Source organism: Nipponia nippon, unplaced genomic scaffold (genome assembly GCF_047370975.1).
Source record: "Nipponia nippon isolate SJK-2023a ecotype South Korea unplaced genomic scaffold, ASM4737097v1 scaffold_11, whole genome shotgun sequence".
NCBI classification, from domain to species: Eukaryota; Metazoa; Chordata; class Aves; order Pelecaniformes; family Threskiornithidae; genus Nipponia; species Nipponia nippon.
This window is the reverse complement of record NW_028262302.1, coordinates 27,805,849-27,823,248: the sequence shown is the minus strand read 5'-3', so window position 1 is coordinate 27,823,248 and position 17,400 is coordinate 27,805,849. Positions and strand designations below refer to the sequence as shown.

Below are 17,400 nucleotides of genomic sequence, written 5' to 3'. Positions count from 1 at the left end.
CAGGTCATCGGGGAATTGAGGTGGAAAAAACAACACCAAGAAAGCCCTTGTCATGAACGGAGTGTGGGTTTCCTGAGTCGTCCTCCCCTACACTGTTGTGCAACAGCTCACTGCCTACCACCAGAGACGACCCTGTCGTCATACCCAGTATCCAAACTGAGTTTGATAACGGGATAACTGCATGTTTTAACTTGCAGGACCACCCTGATTTGTGTTGGGTTGATGGGCAGCTTGCAAGTACAACGCTCTCCTCTGTGTAGATTTGCAACAACACCTGAAGGGGTTTGTGTGTCTTCAGCGTATATTTGACTTAGGCAGGGTGACACGTTTCCTCCCATGCAAAGTTAGCAAAACGTGCCGTTTTGCTTGCTCAAAAATAAAGAGTGCAAAAGTCTTAATAAGGTTACAACAGGAAGCAAACAAATGTGCTGTTCTTGCTGGGGGGTGATTAGCTTTGTACTCGGGAATTGCCTTCAGAAACTTGTTCCTCGGTTGGCCGTGCTCTGTACTGGGATTTGGTACCCTGGCACTCATCCTGCCAGGTGCGGACACCTCTAATGTTTGCTTTTTTCCTCTTTTACAAGCTCGTTGGCCTTTATTACACTTGAGCTTTTCAGCAGTGGTAGAGGGGGGCATTTGTTGTCTTGCTCGTGCCCTCTAGGGTTGCAGGTAACCGTCAGAGAACATTTCTAAGAGTCACCCACTTTGCCAGAGTCCCATCGCTACAATATCTTGCTAATTTTGTAGCTTAAAAACAGAGTCATCGTACAAAAAGATAATGTGTGAGCAGAGTTATTTTCTCAAATCCGTGCATAACATGCACAAATGCAACAGCAAATGGGACTGAGAGTGAGGACAACACAGAATCATAGAATCGTTTCGGTTGGAAAAGACCTTTAAGATCATTGAGTTCAACCATAATCTTTTACTCTAGCTCTGAACAGCAGATACAGATTTTCTGGCCCCTCTGTAAATTCAAAGCACTTGGTCCCTGGGAGATATGGTCCACAGCTCTGCAGACCATCACTCAGGAAGCAAGGAGATGAACGGTCACCTGTCCTCAGCCTGGAAGCCGTCAAACATTGGAGATGGTAGCGGTGATGGAAGACAAGAGCAATGGCCTTTTGGGGTGTCAGCGGTGCTGGGGAAAATCTGCTACTGCTCTTGAGTGGTCACTGCAGAGCTGTGTTTTGTAATCAAAGTTCCTTCCTGCTGTTGAAGTCGCTCCATGTGCCGTGTCCCTCACCCTCTGGTTAGCAGGGAGGTGTCCAAAATCAAAACAGAGCAAGCTGTGCCCGTTCTCCATGAGCTGGTCTGCTGGCCAGGATGTTTTTAGTTGATGGGCCAGCTACATGTGCTCATCCCACCATCAGCCCAGCTCCCACACTGCCCAGACCTGGTCTCCAAGCAGGGCGGCCAGGTGAGCCATCCCACCCTGGGACCATGGCAGCCCCCGGGGTGGTCGTTGGGTGCAGGGAGGGAGATTGCTCACCCGGGTCTGTGGGGTCCGGGCGTGCAGCAGCAAGATACAGGCTGGGAAAATGGGGTTGTCTAAATGGAGGAGATGAGGGCAGCCCTATCATACAGTCCAAGTAACAAGTGATAAGATGAGAGGAAACGGCCTCAAGCTGCGCCAGGGCAGGTTTAGGTTGGATACTAGGAAAAATTTCTTCACCGAAAGGGCTGTCAGGCCCTGGCACAGGCTGCCCAGGGAAGTGGTTGAGTCCCCATCCCTGGAGGTATTTAAAAGCCGGGGAGATGTGGTGCTTAGGGCCATGGTTTAGTGGTGGGCTTGGCAGTGCTGGGTTAACAGTTGGACTTGATGGTCTTACCTGAATGATTCTGTGATTCCATGATCTCTGCTGTGCACTTGCTCGCAAGGGCTCAAGGTGAAGATACTTGAAGACACTTTGGGCAGGACATTGGTCTGGCCCTACCTTCTGGTCTTACCACCTTTCAACATCCATGTTGCTGTGTTCAGTGTTTCCTTACCCAGTGTATTGAAGTATCTTGATGGACTCTTGTACTTGCGCAATGATCAGAACCTGTTCTACCCTTGAGACTTCAGTTTAGCTGCCCCAGCACTTTCTGTTCCTCCTTGGAGCCTGTTTTGGCACATTCCCTTCATCTCTTTGCTCCCAGAGGGTCTCTCTTCTCTCTGTGTCTTTGGCCAAAAAGGGGGGTGGCCGACAAAGGGCAACATGGTGCTGAGCTCCCACCTGCAATGCATCTCCATGGGGGTCTTAGGCTGTCATTGAAGCTACTCAGCCTAACTGTTGTCTTCCCAAAGACCATGCTCTGCACTGGAAGGAAAAAAAAGGGAGGGGGATTTATACAGTGACACAGAGTAACCCATTGGCCCTTGCCGAACGCTTGGCTTTGGATATTGCCCCCAGGCCAATGTCTGGGAGGGTGGCTCTCCTGTTCCCGTTCAGCTGGGACCTACTGTTCACAGTTAGCGTCACTCGTAGAGGATGCAGAGCCACGCAGCCTTTGGGCAGAAGAAGTTTCTTGCCTGCAGTGGGTGGCTCTGGGGGATGCGGTTTGCTCTGGGGGGATGCGGTTGGCTCGGGGGGGGATGCGGATGGCTCGGGGGGGCGGTGCGGATGGCTCGGGGGGATGCGGTTGGCTCGGGGGGGATGCGGATGGCTGGGGGGGGGATGCGGATGGCTGTGGGGGATGCGGATGGCTGGGGCAGGGTGCGGATGGCTCTGGGGGATGCGGTTTGCTCTGGGGGGATGCGGTTGGCTCGGGGTGGGGGGGGGGGATGCGGATGGCTCGGGGGGGATGCGGATGGCTCTGGGGGATGCGGATGGCTCTGGGGGGATGCAGTTAGCAAAGCAGAGCTGATGTTACCCCAGGCATCAGACAGCCCAGACGGAGATGGGATCCTCCCCGCCGTGCCCGCTCTGCTCTTGTGCGGGAGCAAGCGATGACGGGGGGCATATGTGCAGCCTACAGCAGGCAGCGCTTTTGGGCTGTGCGCCGATCCTGCTGTAGGCAGGGTGCTGAGCGAGTGATGGGTACCTGCTTGCCAAGCAGAGGGAGTAGGCAGGGAAGCGAATGCGTTTCCCACGAGCATGCTGCAGCGAGTGGGTTTTCACGTGGGCAGCAGGCTGGATCTCGTGGTCTTGCCTCTGCTCGGCCCCTCATCAGCCATGATGCTCGGAGGCAGAGATGTCATCAAAAGGTGGAGGGGTCCTACTGCAGTCCCAAAGGGTAAGAGGAGAGGAGACATCGAGGCTGGGCTCAGCAGTGACTTGCACCAGGTGATACCGTGGGTGGCACATAAGCACATGTGGATGTCACCGGTTGCTTTTGGCTGTTGGTAGGTACAGACCCGCGCGGGTGCTCCTAAACCAGCCCTCGTGACACCAAATGGTGCTTGTAGGCACTTAAATAATCCGCGTAATCTGGCTTGCCGTAGGCCTAGCAAACAGCCCCGTTGTTAGGAAAGCGGTGAAGGGGGTGGTGGTTGGTCTGGGTGGCTGGTGAAGAGGAGGGGGAGCACGGGGCCATCCCTCCCTGAAGAGGGCATATCACACATGCATCCTCTGGGATCGCTCCGTTGCTATCTCCAAACATGGTGTATGCAAGGTTTGATCCTTGCGTGTGCCCACAAGTCTTACAGGGCACCACTCCCAAATTCACGTACCCTATACACTGAGCGATGGCTCCGCAGCTTCCTGGCTGGAATGAGGCCACCTAATTTGGGAACCTCTATTCCAGCAGCACCCGGGGACGCTCCCACCCTCTCGACTTGCGACATCCCGGTGCAATCATCGACCGTAAGCGCTCAGGGCAGGGACTGCATGCCCTGGTATTGCACAGCCGTTAGCAAGTTGCTTCTCCATTGGCAGTGGGGGGTAGGACACCATCCTCGACCTGCAGGTTGGGGTGGGGGGAGCTTGAAGCTTGCGACTCCGATGCTGCCTCCACTTCCCTTACCGCAACCCGGGTGCCTTGGAGAGGGGCGTTAAGAAGCAGCAGCAATGGTTTTGTGCATTATCCTACTGTCCTTGGGATTCCTGTCACCAATGAATCACGCTTCTGACCTGGAAGAGGCGCGGAAGCCATCTGCAGTTTGCGTCACCACCAGAGCCACTGTCGGCGTGTGGCCGGGGGCACTGACTGGGTGCCAGGTACCCGGGGATGCTTCTTGGTGCCTCCCCTATTAACTTATGTCCGTAAAGTGCCTGATGAGTAATGCCTCCAGCTGCCTACAGCTAGGGCTTGCTCTCACCAACTCACCCCTGGGCTCCTAGTTGCCAGCAGGCACTTTTGGGGTGCCCAGCAGGTGCCCGCAGAAGGGGAGGAAGGCTCCATGCTGGCAGAGGCATGCGAAGCCCCCCTAAAACCTTTTTTGCTCTTCCACAACAGCCTCCCGACACCACCTTTCCCCAGCCTTCCTTCGCACCATCATAAACATGACTTTTGTGATGTTTTCCTGAGCATCTTCATGGGGCAAGAACCCCCAGAGAGAATCACCTCTCCATCGCTCATCCTTTGAAACCGTGCAACTCTAGGCTCTGGCAAGTAAAGAAATGGAGACAGATGAGCTCTCCTTCCCCCTGCCATCAAAGAGCAGCTGCAGAGAAATGGCAGGAGGGCAGTGGGGAGGGAAGGGAGTGCTGGGGTTTGGATTCATCTGAAGCGACTCCGATCTCCCTCCCGACTGCGGCGTTGCACGGGGACTTGTTGTGTTCTCCTGACTCAGTAACATGCTGCTATTTAATTAACTTTTGACTTCTGGTTTAAAGGAGCAGTGCACAAAATAGTTATTTACTTCATTTGGAAATTCTTTTAATCGTTACCATAATTATAGCTTCCTCCTCTTTTTTTTTCTTTTTGGGATATTTTTCTTAGCAGGGGGAAGGGAGGGAGGGAGGGGGAATATTTGCCGCTCTCCTTGTGGTTATCACATCCTTCAAATTACTAAAAGAGGCTGGGATAATAGGTCTGGTGATTATATATAGGCACCATCTGCTCTGTGGCTGCTTCCTATCAAAGTGCAGTTAGGAGAGTGCAAGAAGGATATTTTCTCTCCAGCTATATTAAGACTCTGTTTCCATCTCGGCTCCAAAGCAAAGCTCTCTGCATGCAAATGGATCAAATGCGCTGTAATCAATGGCTCGGTTTTGGCAGCCTTGAAGCTCTTTTTTTTTTTTTTAAATTTTATTTTCCCCTCAAGTTTGCTGTTCCCATTCGTTATGCAATTTTATTCGAGACTGGTTGCTCTGCATTCGATGTTTTCTTGTAACCATAGTCCCCCCGCGTTTGCTGAGCAATATAGTCTCGTGTTAGCCGGCACAGAGATCTGTGTCATAACTCGAATGCAAGGCAATATCTGAGCAATCGGGAATGTTTTGGAGGATGATAAGGGCAGATTTTTAGGATGCGTATGCCGTTGGTATGTAGAGGAGGTGGAAAGCTGAGCCGAGTTAATTTGCAGCAATAACGGGAGAGAATTGAATACATGTGTTACGATAGCAGCCGTGGCGATCCCATTGCTGCTGGGGACTGTTGGGGAGCGTTGCAGAGCTCGGTACTTGGGGCAATACAGGGAATCATGAGTTGTCCCTGCTGGGCAGTGTCTTTTGCATCTTCTCATATGGGGAACTGGATACTGCACTTGCCCCTTGGTGGCCTCGGAGACCCAACAGGCTTTTCTGCTCTTCTGGAGCTGGTAAGATTTTGTTGTCTTGGAAGAAGAAGATAGAGGAGAAGGAATAAGACCTCACCAGCCCAGACAGAGGGTGCTCGGGATGGGGGGTGCGAGCCCCTGAGAGCTGGAGGCCAGAGGAAGCCGATAAGGCTGAAATGCAGAGGAATTTGTCTTGCGAAATCCAGGCCATGGTGCCTCCAAGAGAGGAGGACTACATGGCTTTTTTGAATGAGTGAAAGTGGGTAAAAAGAGACGAGGGAGGAGAAAATCCCAAATAAGTCGGTGAGGATGGAAAAGGCTACAGTGCTGTAGCAAAGTCCTATTTCTTTGCAGGTGAAATTTCCCTGATGATGGGGTGATGACTGGGACGTACGTCACGTAAGGCGCACGTTGTCCTCCTGTATTTTGTCACCCCTAAAAGCGTGCTGTCTCCCTGCCCTCACTCCACAGATTTTTAATGACTCTTTAGGCATTATTGGATCCCACTTTCTTGGGGCAATTCCAGAGGTTTCGCATTCACCCCTTCCACTCGACTGGCTTAAGACCCTTCCTTTCTTACTCCCACTTTCCCCCAGGTTGCATATTGCTACATAAAGGATGTATGTCTTCTCACTTGGCCTCCTGAAATGATTGTAAGTGATAGAGGGGTTTCTCCACCTGATGTGTAACGAGCGGTAGACACTGATGCTGTTGGTGGTCTCAGCAGGCAGATGTTCCTCAGACCAGGGGTCTTATTAGCAGCTGGTGGAGGCAGTGGGCAGCGCTGGCTGCTGCTTGAGCAGATGCTGTTGGACATCTCTTCTGGGTGGAAAAGGACCATAGGACAGAGAGTTTCTGCATCCCAAAGCTGTTTATCTGGCTTGATCTGTGAGCAGGGGAAGAATTTCCCCTGGGAGCTCGTAGCAAAAAATCAGTGAATTCTGGGATAACTAAGGAGGCTTGATTCAGCACAGCAGTTGTTATTAACGGACCGGGATTCCCCAGGGGCGAACGCTGTTTCTTCTGTGGTTTGTGTATAAAGGTATGAGGGAAACCACGTCTATTGGCCTGGAGCTCAGAGCGTTTAGGGCAGCGCCTTCTTGCAACGAGCCTCTAATCTTCCATCCCCAACACCGATTCCCACCTCCCAACGTGGACGCCGTTTCGTGCATCCTTTTGTCTGTGAGTTAAATCACGGTTGGGATTCACACCTGGTCTGTCTTGCTCCCGTCTTGCCAGATGCTCTGGTGGGAAGCCCCACGCAAGGACCTCAAAAGCAGCTCCTGAGCTCCTGCTCCGCAGCGAGATGATCTGGGCTTCCTTCCAGAAATGCATCCCGTTGGATTGCCAAAGCCACCAAGAGCTGCATTTACACATCTTTAGATGCAGCCCCGCTCCTGCTGCCACACAAATGAGTAAATAACAATAATAGCAAATTCCTGCCGGAGCCAAACAGTGGATCCACGTGTGCTCGTGCCATGCAGGGCCTCGCAAAACCTTCTGTGGTCAGCAGAGACGTCCCCTTCCCCAGCTGAGCCTGGATGGGGCCTCGCATGCGCTGCTTGGAGAGAGCAGCAACAAACGGGTTATTGTTTCTCTGTCCAGTTTCTTAAACAGGAAACTGTGTTTAAAAACGTCATTTTTTAAAAAAAGTTCGCTTGACAGGCTTTTCTGCAGTCTATGCTTCTTCCTAATTTCTCTGCTTGAGGCAGCACTCTGCTTATATCTTTTTTTTTTTTCCTAATACACACAACTGCCCAGTGGCTGCTTGCATTTAGGACCCTTGGTTTCACCCCCCATGGCTTATAGCAGCGCCTGTTTCAGAAGCAAGGCCATGGTTTATCCGGCACCATACGAACACAGTTAAAATCACAGCCACAAAACCCAGGGAGAGGAAAAAAAAAAAAAAAAGGCACAAAGAAAAGGCTCCAAGGGTTAGGGGATGTTGAGCCGAAAAATGTTCCATCAGGTTCTGCTTCGGCCACGCTAGAGCTGCCTGCAGCGGCGTGGAGACCGGGTGAATGAGGTGCCCAGGAAGGAGGCTGGGTGCCAGCTGGGCAGCGTGACCCACCGGCGGCTGTTTCCAAGGGTCCTCGGCACAAAAACGCTGGAAAAGCCGCGAGCGTTGGTCTGCCAGCGCGGAGGAGCCTTCCTGGAGGGGACGGTGCTTCGTGACTGGGGTAGCAAGGGGGAGGCGGAGGAAAGGACCAGGTTGAACTTGGCGAGAGGGATTGCAGGAGCTGCTCAGTATTCCCCCTCCGTGGGAGTGCCTCCGGGCTGCACAAGAGACAAGATTAAAAACATCTCCGCTTCTTACAGCAAATTGGGGTCAAGCTGCTGCTCCGGGTGCCTACAGACCAGAAAAGGAATTGTACATGATCAGGCACTGCCTGAGGATGCACCATAACCAGCTTTGCAGCCAAGAAGTGCCATTTTTAGACTAAAACAAAAAAAAAAAAAACATCTCCCAAAGAATTCAGCATGTACCTTGCAGCACTTTTTCCTTTCTCCAGCCATGGGGAGGACATTATTCTGAATTGTAATCTGCTGTACGGACTGTGTGCTGGTATAAAGGGTTGTGAGGTTGTTGGAAAGGTCCTCTGGGGGTCAGGGACCCAGTGGGGACCGTGCAGTGACGGAGGGCAGACCAGGACCGGAGACTGCTCTGTACCCAGCAGTGGGTCTGGCTCTTGGAAACACTCACATCAGCCCTGCGTGCGTCTTGTCAAGGACTTTTGCAGCGCTTTAAGCCAGGTTTAGTGAAGGGTGCACGGGGCCAGCAGGAAAGCAAGCACCTCGTCGGCTGTTGCACGCTGCTTGGAGGAAGGTCTGCCTGCAGAGCCCAGTTCCTTGGCTCTAATTACAGGAATGGGTGGCTTTTTCCTTCTCAGGCTGAAAAATTGGCCCAAAACCCTGAGAAACCACAACACAAATGTCTGACGCTGTTCCACATGGTCTTCAGTGAACAAAAACTCTCTTGAAATTAGGCCTTGCCTACCAAAATAGGCAACACCACTTTGAAAAGGAAGAGAGAAAAAAAAGAAATCGAAACTCAGGGCTTCACAGAGAAAGCACTTGCAGCCTCAGAATTTCTCTAGGCATGTTGCTGTGCCTGCCAGCCCAGCCAGTGTTTGGTCCCTGATAAAGCCGGTTTTGATGGGGGAGGCAGTGGCCCTGCAGGGATGCTCCTTGCTGCTCCATCCCTGCGGCAACGTGGTCCACATCTGCCTCCTGCGATGGGGAGCCCTGCACACCGGGACGGTTGTATCGTCGCCATCACTCCTTCTCCATCCTCTTAATTTTTTCCCCCTGGGAATACTAAGCTGAGCTTGGTTTGAAGCCTGAGAGTGCTTCAGCAACACCTTATACATCTCAGCACTGTTGGCTCAAGGTTATCTATCACATTTTTCCCTAGGATGCAAAACATCCCAAGCTCATCTCAAAGGCATTATATTTAGTGGCATCTGCTGGGTTGCAGCTGACCCCGATCTGGAGGCCACGAGGAGCTTTTTTGCTAGGAAACACTGTCTGGCGTGGGCTGAGCACAACCCCTACGGCCATTCAGAGCCACGGTGGTGGAGCAAAGAGGCGATACCAGCCCACTTATCACGGGGAGGACCGTGATCCGCTCTGGCACCCGTCCCATCGGATACGTGGGCGGAAGGAGCAGGACCAGGCAGTGCCTTCGCAGAGTGGATCCCTGGGGAGCGGATGGCTCTCGCACCGCCAAGTGAGCCTGCGGCTGGCAGGAAAACACTTCTAAACGAGAAGTGGGGCACGCTTGCAAGTTGTAGGGGATCCGTGTGCCAGCGTGGCTTGCACTTCGGAGCGGTGGTTTCCTCTCTTTGTTCGTCCGGCTCGCACCACCGCGGCGCTCAGAAAGGCAGGCGTGCCTCTGGCAGCCTCCTGGAAGCTTATCTTACCCTAGAAGAATATATTAGATTTCCTTTTTAAATTAAAGATTAATATTTTTGTAATAAAAAAAAAAAGAGGCTTGAGGCTAAGGTTGTAAACTCACACTTGGTTTTCTCCTGCTGAAGTTAAAGCACACGTGGACCATTTATTTTAGCAAGAGACTGAATAAGTGACTTGTCCCAGCTCGGCCGTCGGCAGCCCTGGGTTCGCCTTGGACCGTCCAAAAACCACACAGGATTGTCAAAAGCAGGGAAGGACCTACACTAAACTGACACTTTGAAAATTATGAACTACATCCTCTATTTCAAGAAACTGAGGACATGAGGACAAGCGGCAGCATTGATAAATACGCACATTTATTAATCCCCTTTCTGAGGGTTACAAATTAAAAGAGGGAGAGGTGTGTGCTCGCCAGGCGGGTGCCATCCTGGGATTCGCAGCATTTTTAAGCCTGAGTGCTGATGGAAACTGGTAAGAGGGTTTGCAAGAAACCATGTTGCTCACCAGTGTCTGTTACAGCCAGAAAGGCTGAAGCAGAGCCTAAAGTTAGGCCAGTGCTAAGATCTCTTAAATAATCTGTCTGGTACCAAGAGTAGCTGGGGTGGTTTCAAAGAGCTGGTGACTTTTTCTGCTTGGAGTGTCCTTTGCAGAGGAATTATCCCTACTGCAGCTCATGAGGTGGTGTGAATTGACTCATAGTTCAGTAAAAATGCTTGCAGTTTGGTAAAACGTGGTCTGTCGGACTCTGGCCTTGCGTTGTCTCAGGGAAAGAAGTGGAACTAATTTTTATATGTTGCACTGGATGATTTCTAATTGTTCCTGGCCATCCTGCGGAGTTCATTATTTCTCCTCCAGCTGACACTGGCTTCTAATTAGGGGACGTAAAATTAAGATGGAAGAGCAGCAGTTTGCAAGGGTATTGCTGCTCAGGAAGGAATCTGGGCGGGATTTAAGCCAAAAATATCCTCTTGTTTGCAAGATTTTGGTGGGGAGAGGATGGCTTAAATGCTCCAGGGTATCAGCTGCTGCATACACCCTGTAAGAGGGAGCACTAACGGAGCGGCCCTTTGCCTCCTAAAAGGGGGCAGTTAGCTCCTGTCCTCCTTGCCCATTCCCCTGCACCTCTCGTTCATTCAAAGGGCACAAATATTTCCTAAACCAGAGGTTTTCCTATAACAACTTTGGGGTGGCTTCTCCCCCCAGCCATGCAACCGTGGCGGGGGGCAGCAGGCACGGAAGGGGCTCTGGGCTGTGCCGCTGCGATGCTCAGCCCCGGTGATGCGTTTCAACTGATTTATCGCTTTTGTCCCATATTTCCCCCCATTTTTTCTTTTTAATGCTAAATATTTTTCTCCTGGGAGGGTGATGTGACATTTCCAGGGCCCCCTTACGGTGCTGCTTTTGGGGTACAATTGCAAAGCCAAGAGCTGAAATAGCTTGGCCAAAACCTTCTTAAATCCACTTATTTCCCCATCAGGATGCACCACAACTTTAGGAACTGTAACACTGCTCTGAAGACAGTCCCAGGTCCTCATTGATATCCTTTTCTGCCAGGAGTCTTCTGGAAGATGTTTCTATAGTTATTTAATGGAAAGGGAACAAATTCTTCACCATAAGCCATTGCCTTGCTTCCCTGCGCAGCGTGGTGTTAGTCTTATGTGCTGGTAGAAGAAAACACTTTCAGAAATAGGAGCAATTTAGACATTGCAGAAATCCACAGGTTTTTGGCCTCATCCGTCAGCTGCATGTGGCACCAGCTGCTTTTTACAGGTGCTTAATAAATGCAAACGAGCTCTGGCGTTTTTCTCTCCCCTCCTTTTATAACCCCGCTACTTGCTCATTTTCATTCCGCTTCTGGTCAGCAGAGATGGCTTTGATGGTGCGTTTTCCCCCAGGCTTTAGCTGGGAATTAAACCTGGCTTAACTTTTACAGCATGGTACACCTAGCTGGGGGTTTTCCACCAAGACTCGTTTATATTTGGAAATAAGACATGGAGGAGCCGTGAGTGGTTTTGATGAACTCCTACCAAGGCAAAAAAGGGGGTTAGGGAGCTTTAGTGCTTTGGTGCTTTAGGAGGAAAAGCAACAAGAATGATGAATTTCCCCCAGGTTTTGTACGGAGTTAAGAAATTTGATTTTGAAAGACAAACTGAAAAGTTTTTGCTTCGGTTTCATATGGGCTGTAAGGTCATTTCAGCCCCTCTGCCCTCAGATTTTCCCGGAGTGGAAAATCTGCTTTTCATTCCGTCTACCCCGCAATGATGCTTGCAGCCGCTAATTCTGAGAAATTAGTGTCTTTCTGCAGAATTTGCGCTCGTCCCTAGAAATGAGTCCTAGTTACCCGCCCGGTGCAGGTGTTTTGTTAGCCATCGCGGTGTGAACCCCACATCTGTACCAGGAGCACAGTGCAAATAGCAGCGTTGGCTTGGGTTTGATGCAGACCAGAAGAGCCCTTCCCGTAGCGCTGGATCCAGAATTTGTCACGGTTATCCCAGCGGGTGATGAGACATGAGTTGGCTGAGCCACGGCTAAATCCAGAGATTTTTTGGTCTCAGTTATCAAGAAACAGCCCCCATGAAATTCAACTAATTTCATTGAGAGTAACTGCAATAAAACATTAAACAAGTATTTTACATCCTAAATCTGTACATTAAAATACATTAACTGTATTTATGGTTTAACCAACAGTTTAGTGACTTTGTGAGTGATGGAATGGGAATTTTGTTAAGCCAACAGACCAATCTTTTCATGTGTTTTTCGTTACAGGAAACAAAGATAGTTTGTTCATATCCATCTTTTCCTCTAAATACCATGTATTTCCCCTACTAACCAACAGATCCGAGAAGAAGATATCTAAATCTTTAAGGAGGTAACTAAAATTGAATGAGACAGTATAGAAGAAGAGCAGTGAAAAATCGGAAACCTCTCAGTAAAAATTGTATTTAAAAAACTATTCAAGTTGTGACACTTCTACCAAAACTGTCAGAAAATCTAAGATTTGGGGTTTTAATACTTTAGCATACATAAGACATATTTCTCTGCTTGACTGAAAGGCAAGTAAATACCCACCCATCGTAAAGCCTTTCTTGAGAAATAACTCCAAATCACAGGAGCTGGTGTATCGCTCTTTTCCTAGTGGTGTTAAAACCGTTAAAAACAAATTTAACTTGGTGGTATTAAAATTTCAGCGAGGAAATAGAAGCACATGGAAAAACAAATCCAAAGCTTCCCAAAGGTAATTTTTTGAGAGGACTCAGCCTCACCTCTTTGTCGTGAGTGTATTTTCGCCAGTGCTTTGGGTGTTTGTTTTGTGGAGGGTTAAGAGGCGTGCGCTTGGAAGCGCACCTGATGGGTGGCTGAGCCGGGATGCTCGGCTGAGCCCAAGATCCTGGGAGGACTCCACAAGGCTTAGCCATTTCTATGGATGATAAGTACCTCTACGATGACGTCAGGCAGATGTGTAAATGCTCGTGCTTTGGGGTGTAGCCAAGTCCTGACCCAAAGGGAGAGACAGAGAAGCTTCCCCTGGGTCTGCATGAGGACATTCCCATCCTGGGGATTTTTATGCCTTTCCCAGAAAGATACAGGTCCGGATGATTTTAGCGGGGCGAGTTTCGTGGCCTCAGTGTAGTCGCTTAAAAATTCCCGTTACCCCTGCAATAGCAGCGGTGCCTTCCCTGCAAGGGAGACGACCGCCCAGGCTCCGGGGTTGATGAGAGGCAGCAGCCAAGCACCCAGCACGGTCCCGTGCTCAGGTTTGCTGTCAGTACGTGACTCCGCACGGGGAAAACCTCCAGAGCTACTTCATTTTTTTTTTTTCCCCCCTAGAGATGCAATCCACGCAACACCTTTCCTTAAGCAACTCAACATAGCTCATGTAACCCCATCTCCTTGCAGGTACTCCCGTCCCCTTTGCTTCCTGGGAGGCAAAGCTGAGAACCCAGGGTAGGGTTCAGGTAGCTGCGGGCACCACGAAGCCATCAGCGAGGCACCGTGGCCAACCACCACCCATTTTATGATTTCATTGAATTTTTTTTTCGGGGGACTCTGCTGCATCCTGGGCCGCGAGGGGGGAATAACCTCTTTGATTTTATTTTTTTTTCAGTTCTCTCAGGCCAGACACACCACAGCCCTTTGAAACGCTCTGTGTCCCTTACCCCACCCATGAATGTGCCAAACCAACCTCTAGGACATGGATGGATGTCTCATGAGGACTTACGAGCTAGAGGACCCCAGTGCATCCCTTCCGATCATGCCCCCCTGTCTCCACAAAGCAGTGTAGCCTCTTCGGGAAGTGGTGGGAGTGAACATTTAGAAGATCAGCCTTCCGCTCGTAACACATTCCAGGAGGAAGGGAGTGGGATGAAAGGTGAGTGAAAAACCAGACGCCTTCCCCCCCCTCCAGCACCCAGAGGCAGGAGGGGAAAAGCCGTTTTCCCGGCAGCGCGGGGCTCGGTTGGCGGTTTTGGGCAAGAGTTCTTGTAACCAAATGGGGCCTTTCAGCGTTTCTTCCCGGCTTAGGAATTTAGGTTTAGGGCAATACGTTAGGTTTTCTTTTAAGCAGTGGCTGGTCCTGATCTCATGTCTTACAGTTGGGTGCCCATGGGCTGGTTATGCCCCAAAATCGTGAAAGATGCCAGCTTTCCAAAAAGCTGGATTTTTTCCATAGCCTGTGGATTTTGGCTGCGAGTGGTGCTCTTTTATCTTTCCTTTTTTTTTTTTTGTTATGGTGAAATATAGCTTAGCATAGGTTTAGGAAGCCACCTGTGATTTACCATTGTGGTGGTTGGTACCCACCAAGTATTTGGGGAGGTTTTGGTTTAGCATACTTGTTTGCAGTGAATTTATCCTGTGTATTTTAGTTGTTTTTCCCATTACACCTGCATTCCACACAGACTCTTAGTGATAAATACATGTGATCCTGTTGGTAAACAAGGCAGAAACGAAAGCCTGTTGCTGCAGTCAAAGATGGAGAGTAAACTTCAGGCTGTAGAGGAATAAATAGATAAAAACTGGGCAAACACATAGGCTGTATATTCCAGTGAACAGACAAAATGACTGAAAATGAACCTGCAGCTATCAGAGACTGATTTAAACAATTGCAATTTTCATTAATGCAAAGCATCTCTGTTGTGTAAAGACTGACGATGTAACAGAATAAGGAAACAATCATATTTTTTAAGTACTCACAAGGTCTGATTTTATTCTAATTACAGACAAATCTAGATACGTATAAATCTCTGTAATGTGGAATTGTGTTTGACTTGGCACTGTGTGACTTCGATGTGCATGAAATAAGTGCATGAAAAACCCCCTGACGGTTCCCCCGTGGGATGGATGCCGGGGGCTCAGCCCGCTCCCTGGCTGCACTTTGCACCGTCGCGTTGCTCTGGGGCGAGGGCGGTGGGCTGTAGATGTGACAGGAGAGTTTTCTGAGCGTGATGGCCTCGCAGAGCCGGGCTTTGCTTCTGAAGTGGCTCCACTTGCTAACGAACACCTAATCAGGTAGCGCAGCCAGGGAGGCAGGCAGGCTCAGAGGGATCGCCATGAGCATGTTGAAGACTAAGCTGCCATCAACGTGAAGGGTCCCCAAGGCTTTCCATGCCTTCTGACAGATCCTGCAGTCTGTCAGATCAAGGAGACCCTTTTCGGGAGCTGGTGGTGCAGAGGGGTCTATTTAATATTACATTTATCCAGGTTGCTGCTGATGCGACTGGGGAGGAGACCGCGGGGAGCTTGGCTCCCTGTGATCCACAGCTGCAGCTCTGGGACCTGCGTGGGTAGAAACTCTCCAGTGCAATGCAATCGATCCGTATGACCAAATCTGCAAAACCCAAAGGTGCTATTGCCCAGGCTGTCCACGAGCAATAATCAATTAAATAAACTCCACATATTAAGACAGCCCATTGCTGCTGCACGCAGCCCTGCCAGGGGAGACGGCTGCCCTTCCTCGGGCCATCCCTTCCCGAGCATCCTTCTTCTTTGGAGGAAGGTTTGCAAACACCCAAACCTGATTCCCCCCATTGCTGAGTCAGACGGTTTGCTTTTGTCCCGCTGTCCGGGGACGTGCGAAACAGATGTCTACAGCCTCTGGTGTCGACGACTGTCGTGTCCTCCCCCCTCCACTGTATTTTCTTCAGACTGAACCAATCCAGTTTTTTCCCAGATGATGTTTTCTAAACTTGGGGTTGTTCTTGCTTCTCTCCGCTGGGTTTCTTCCAGAAAGTCCGTATTTTATTGAAGGTGTGTTGCCCAAAACTGGACTCGGGAGCCGAGCAGAGACTTGCTCGCCGTACAGACAGCGTTCTTGTGGCTGTGTAGCTCATCGTCCTCAAATCACACACCCCCGCAGACTGCGTACGACCCGTTGTATCCCCACAGCTTTCCTGCAAAAAAAAGTACTGCCCATTCCCTGCCCTCGCTTCGTGCCGTTTCTTGTTCCTACAGAAGCGCACAACTTTTTGTGCATTTTTATTGGGTTGCATCTTATTTCATCCAGACCGGTTGCTCGGTTTCCCAAGTCCCTTCTCTGAATTGCAGCCACATCTCCCCGAGCGCCTGCAGGCTCTTGTGGCTTGGTGTCACCCGCATCTCCGCTCAGCTTGCTCCTTCTTTGACACCCTCCACAGCATCCAGGAGGGTTGTGGGGAAACCAGACCCACGACAGACCCCCATCCGATGAGGCTTAGCAGTTCATCTCCCGTAATGTCACCTATTTCTCTCCATCCATCTTCGTGCTGAAGGAAAAGTGCCCTTTGGCTCTTTCCCCAGCCCCTGGTTTCTCCAGGGGAAGACACGGATGCTTCATTCCCTATGGAGCCTGTCCATCTGTCTGTCCTTCCCTTCCCAGGGCACAGCTCGGGGTGCACCGGGAGGGGGGTTCGGGTAGAGCTGGGGGTTTCTGCTGTGAGTACGTCCATGGCTTAGCATGGTGTGCCATAAGGGCACTTCTGAAGACATCCTATGTATATATTGGCCTGTGTATATATATATATGGCAGGGAAATTGTTTTCCTTCTAAATTTCCATGTGGCGTTTAATACACATAGGGGACAATGTATGTGAGCAGCATGGAAGTCCTCATTTTGCTGCTCACATCAGACACAGCATTTTTGACAGCCGTGCCATGAGTTTGCCATTAGCTGCTGGTAATCGGTGATTAACGAATAGCTCTGTGGGCGGGCGGTTCACTGCTCCGTGGGGAGCGTTAGGGAGTTTGCCTTTCCAAGGACCATGAAATTGCCTTAGATGACCTTGCATCTCCTGGTTGTCTCTTCCCAGTGGGAAGGGGGAAAGCCCCACCACCATCCCTCCATGTGCTGGGCTGGCTTCTTCTCCCCACCCCGCTCCCGGGATTGCCGTCCCTGCTGGCAAGGGGGCTCTGGAACCATCTCAGCTCCCCAAAATTAGGAGGTGGTCCAGGGAGGTTGATGCAAAGGGCAAGAAGAGCTGCTTCTGCGTTCTGACCCTCTGCAAAGGTTAAAGATAGGTTTTCTGCAGGGTTTAATGTCTATATGAAGTTACGTCTCTCTTCTGAAAGTATCCCCGTTGGCTTTACCATCGGCACAGACGTGCGCCAAAGACAGATGTCCCCAGGGGACACAGGATCAGGTAGACTTCTAATGTGTCATCACTAAAATGGCGTGGTTTTGTGTTAAAATGACGTTGAGATTCAAGCCTGCCAGTCCCATGCTGGAAACAGAGGGCTTTCTGCTAATAGCTTTTAATTTTTTTAAACAGAAGATAGGTTTAAGAGGCCTCCGGCAGCAGGTTTTAGGACTTTTACATGTTGGTACTTTTGGAAAATGGTGAAGTTCAGCCCATCTGTACTCGGTAACTGCT

General features: G+C 50.4%; 1 protein-coding gene across 2 annotated transcripts in view; it reads left to right on the top strand.

Moving 5' to 3' along the window:
* Window positions 1–17,400, top strand: part of SAMD4A (sterile alpha motif domain containing 4A) — a 109,057-nt gene that overhangs the window by 71,298 nt on the left and 20,359 nt on the right. For both annotated transcript variants that reach the window (XM_009472693.2, XM_087746843.1), the window contains one exon: window positions 13,665–13,928. In XM_009472693.2, coding sequence (XP_009470968.1) covers window positions 13,665–13,928 — 264 coding nt within the window. The remainder of the gene's footprint in view (window positions 1–13,664; window positions 13,929–17,400) is intronic.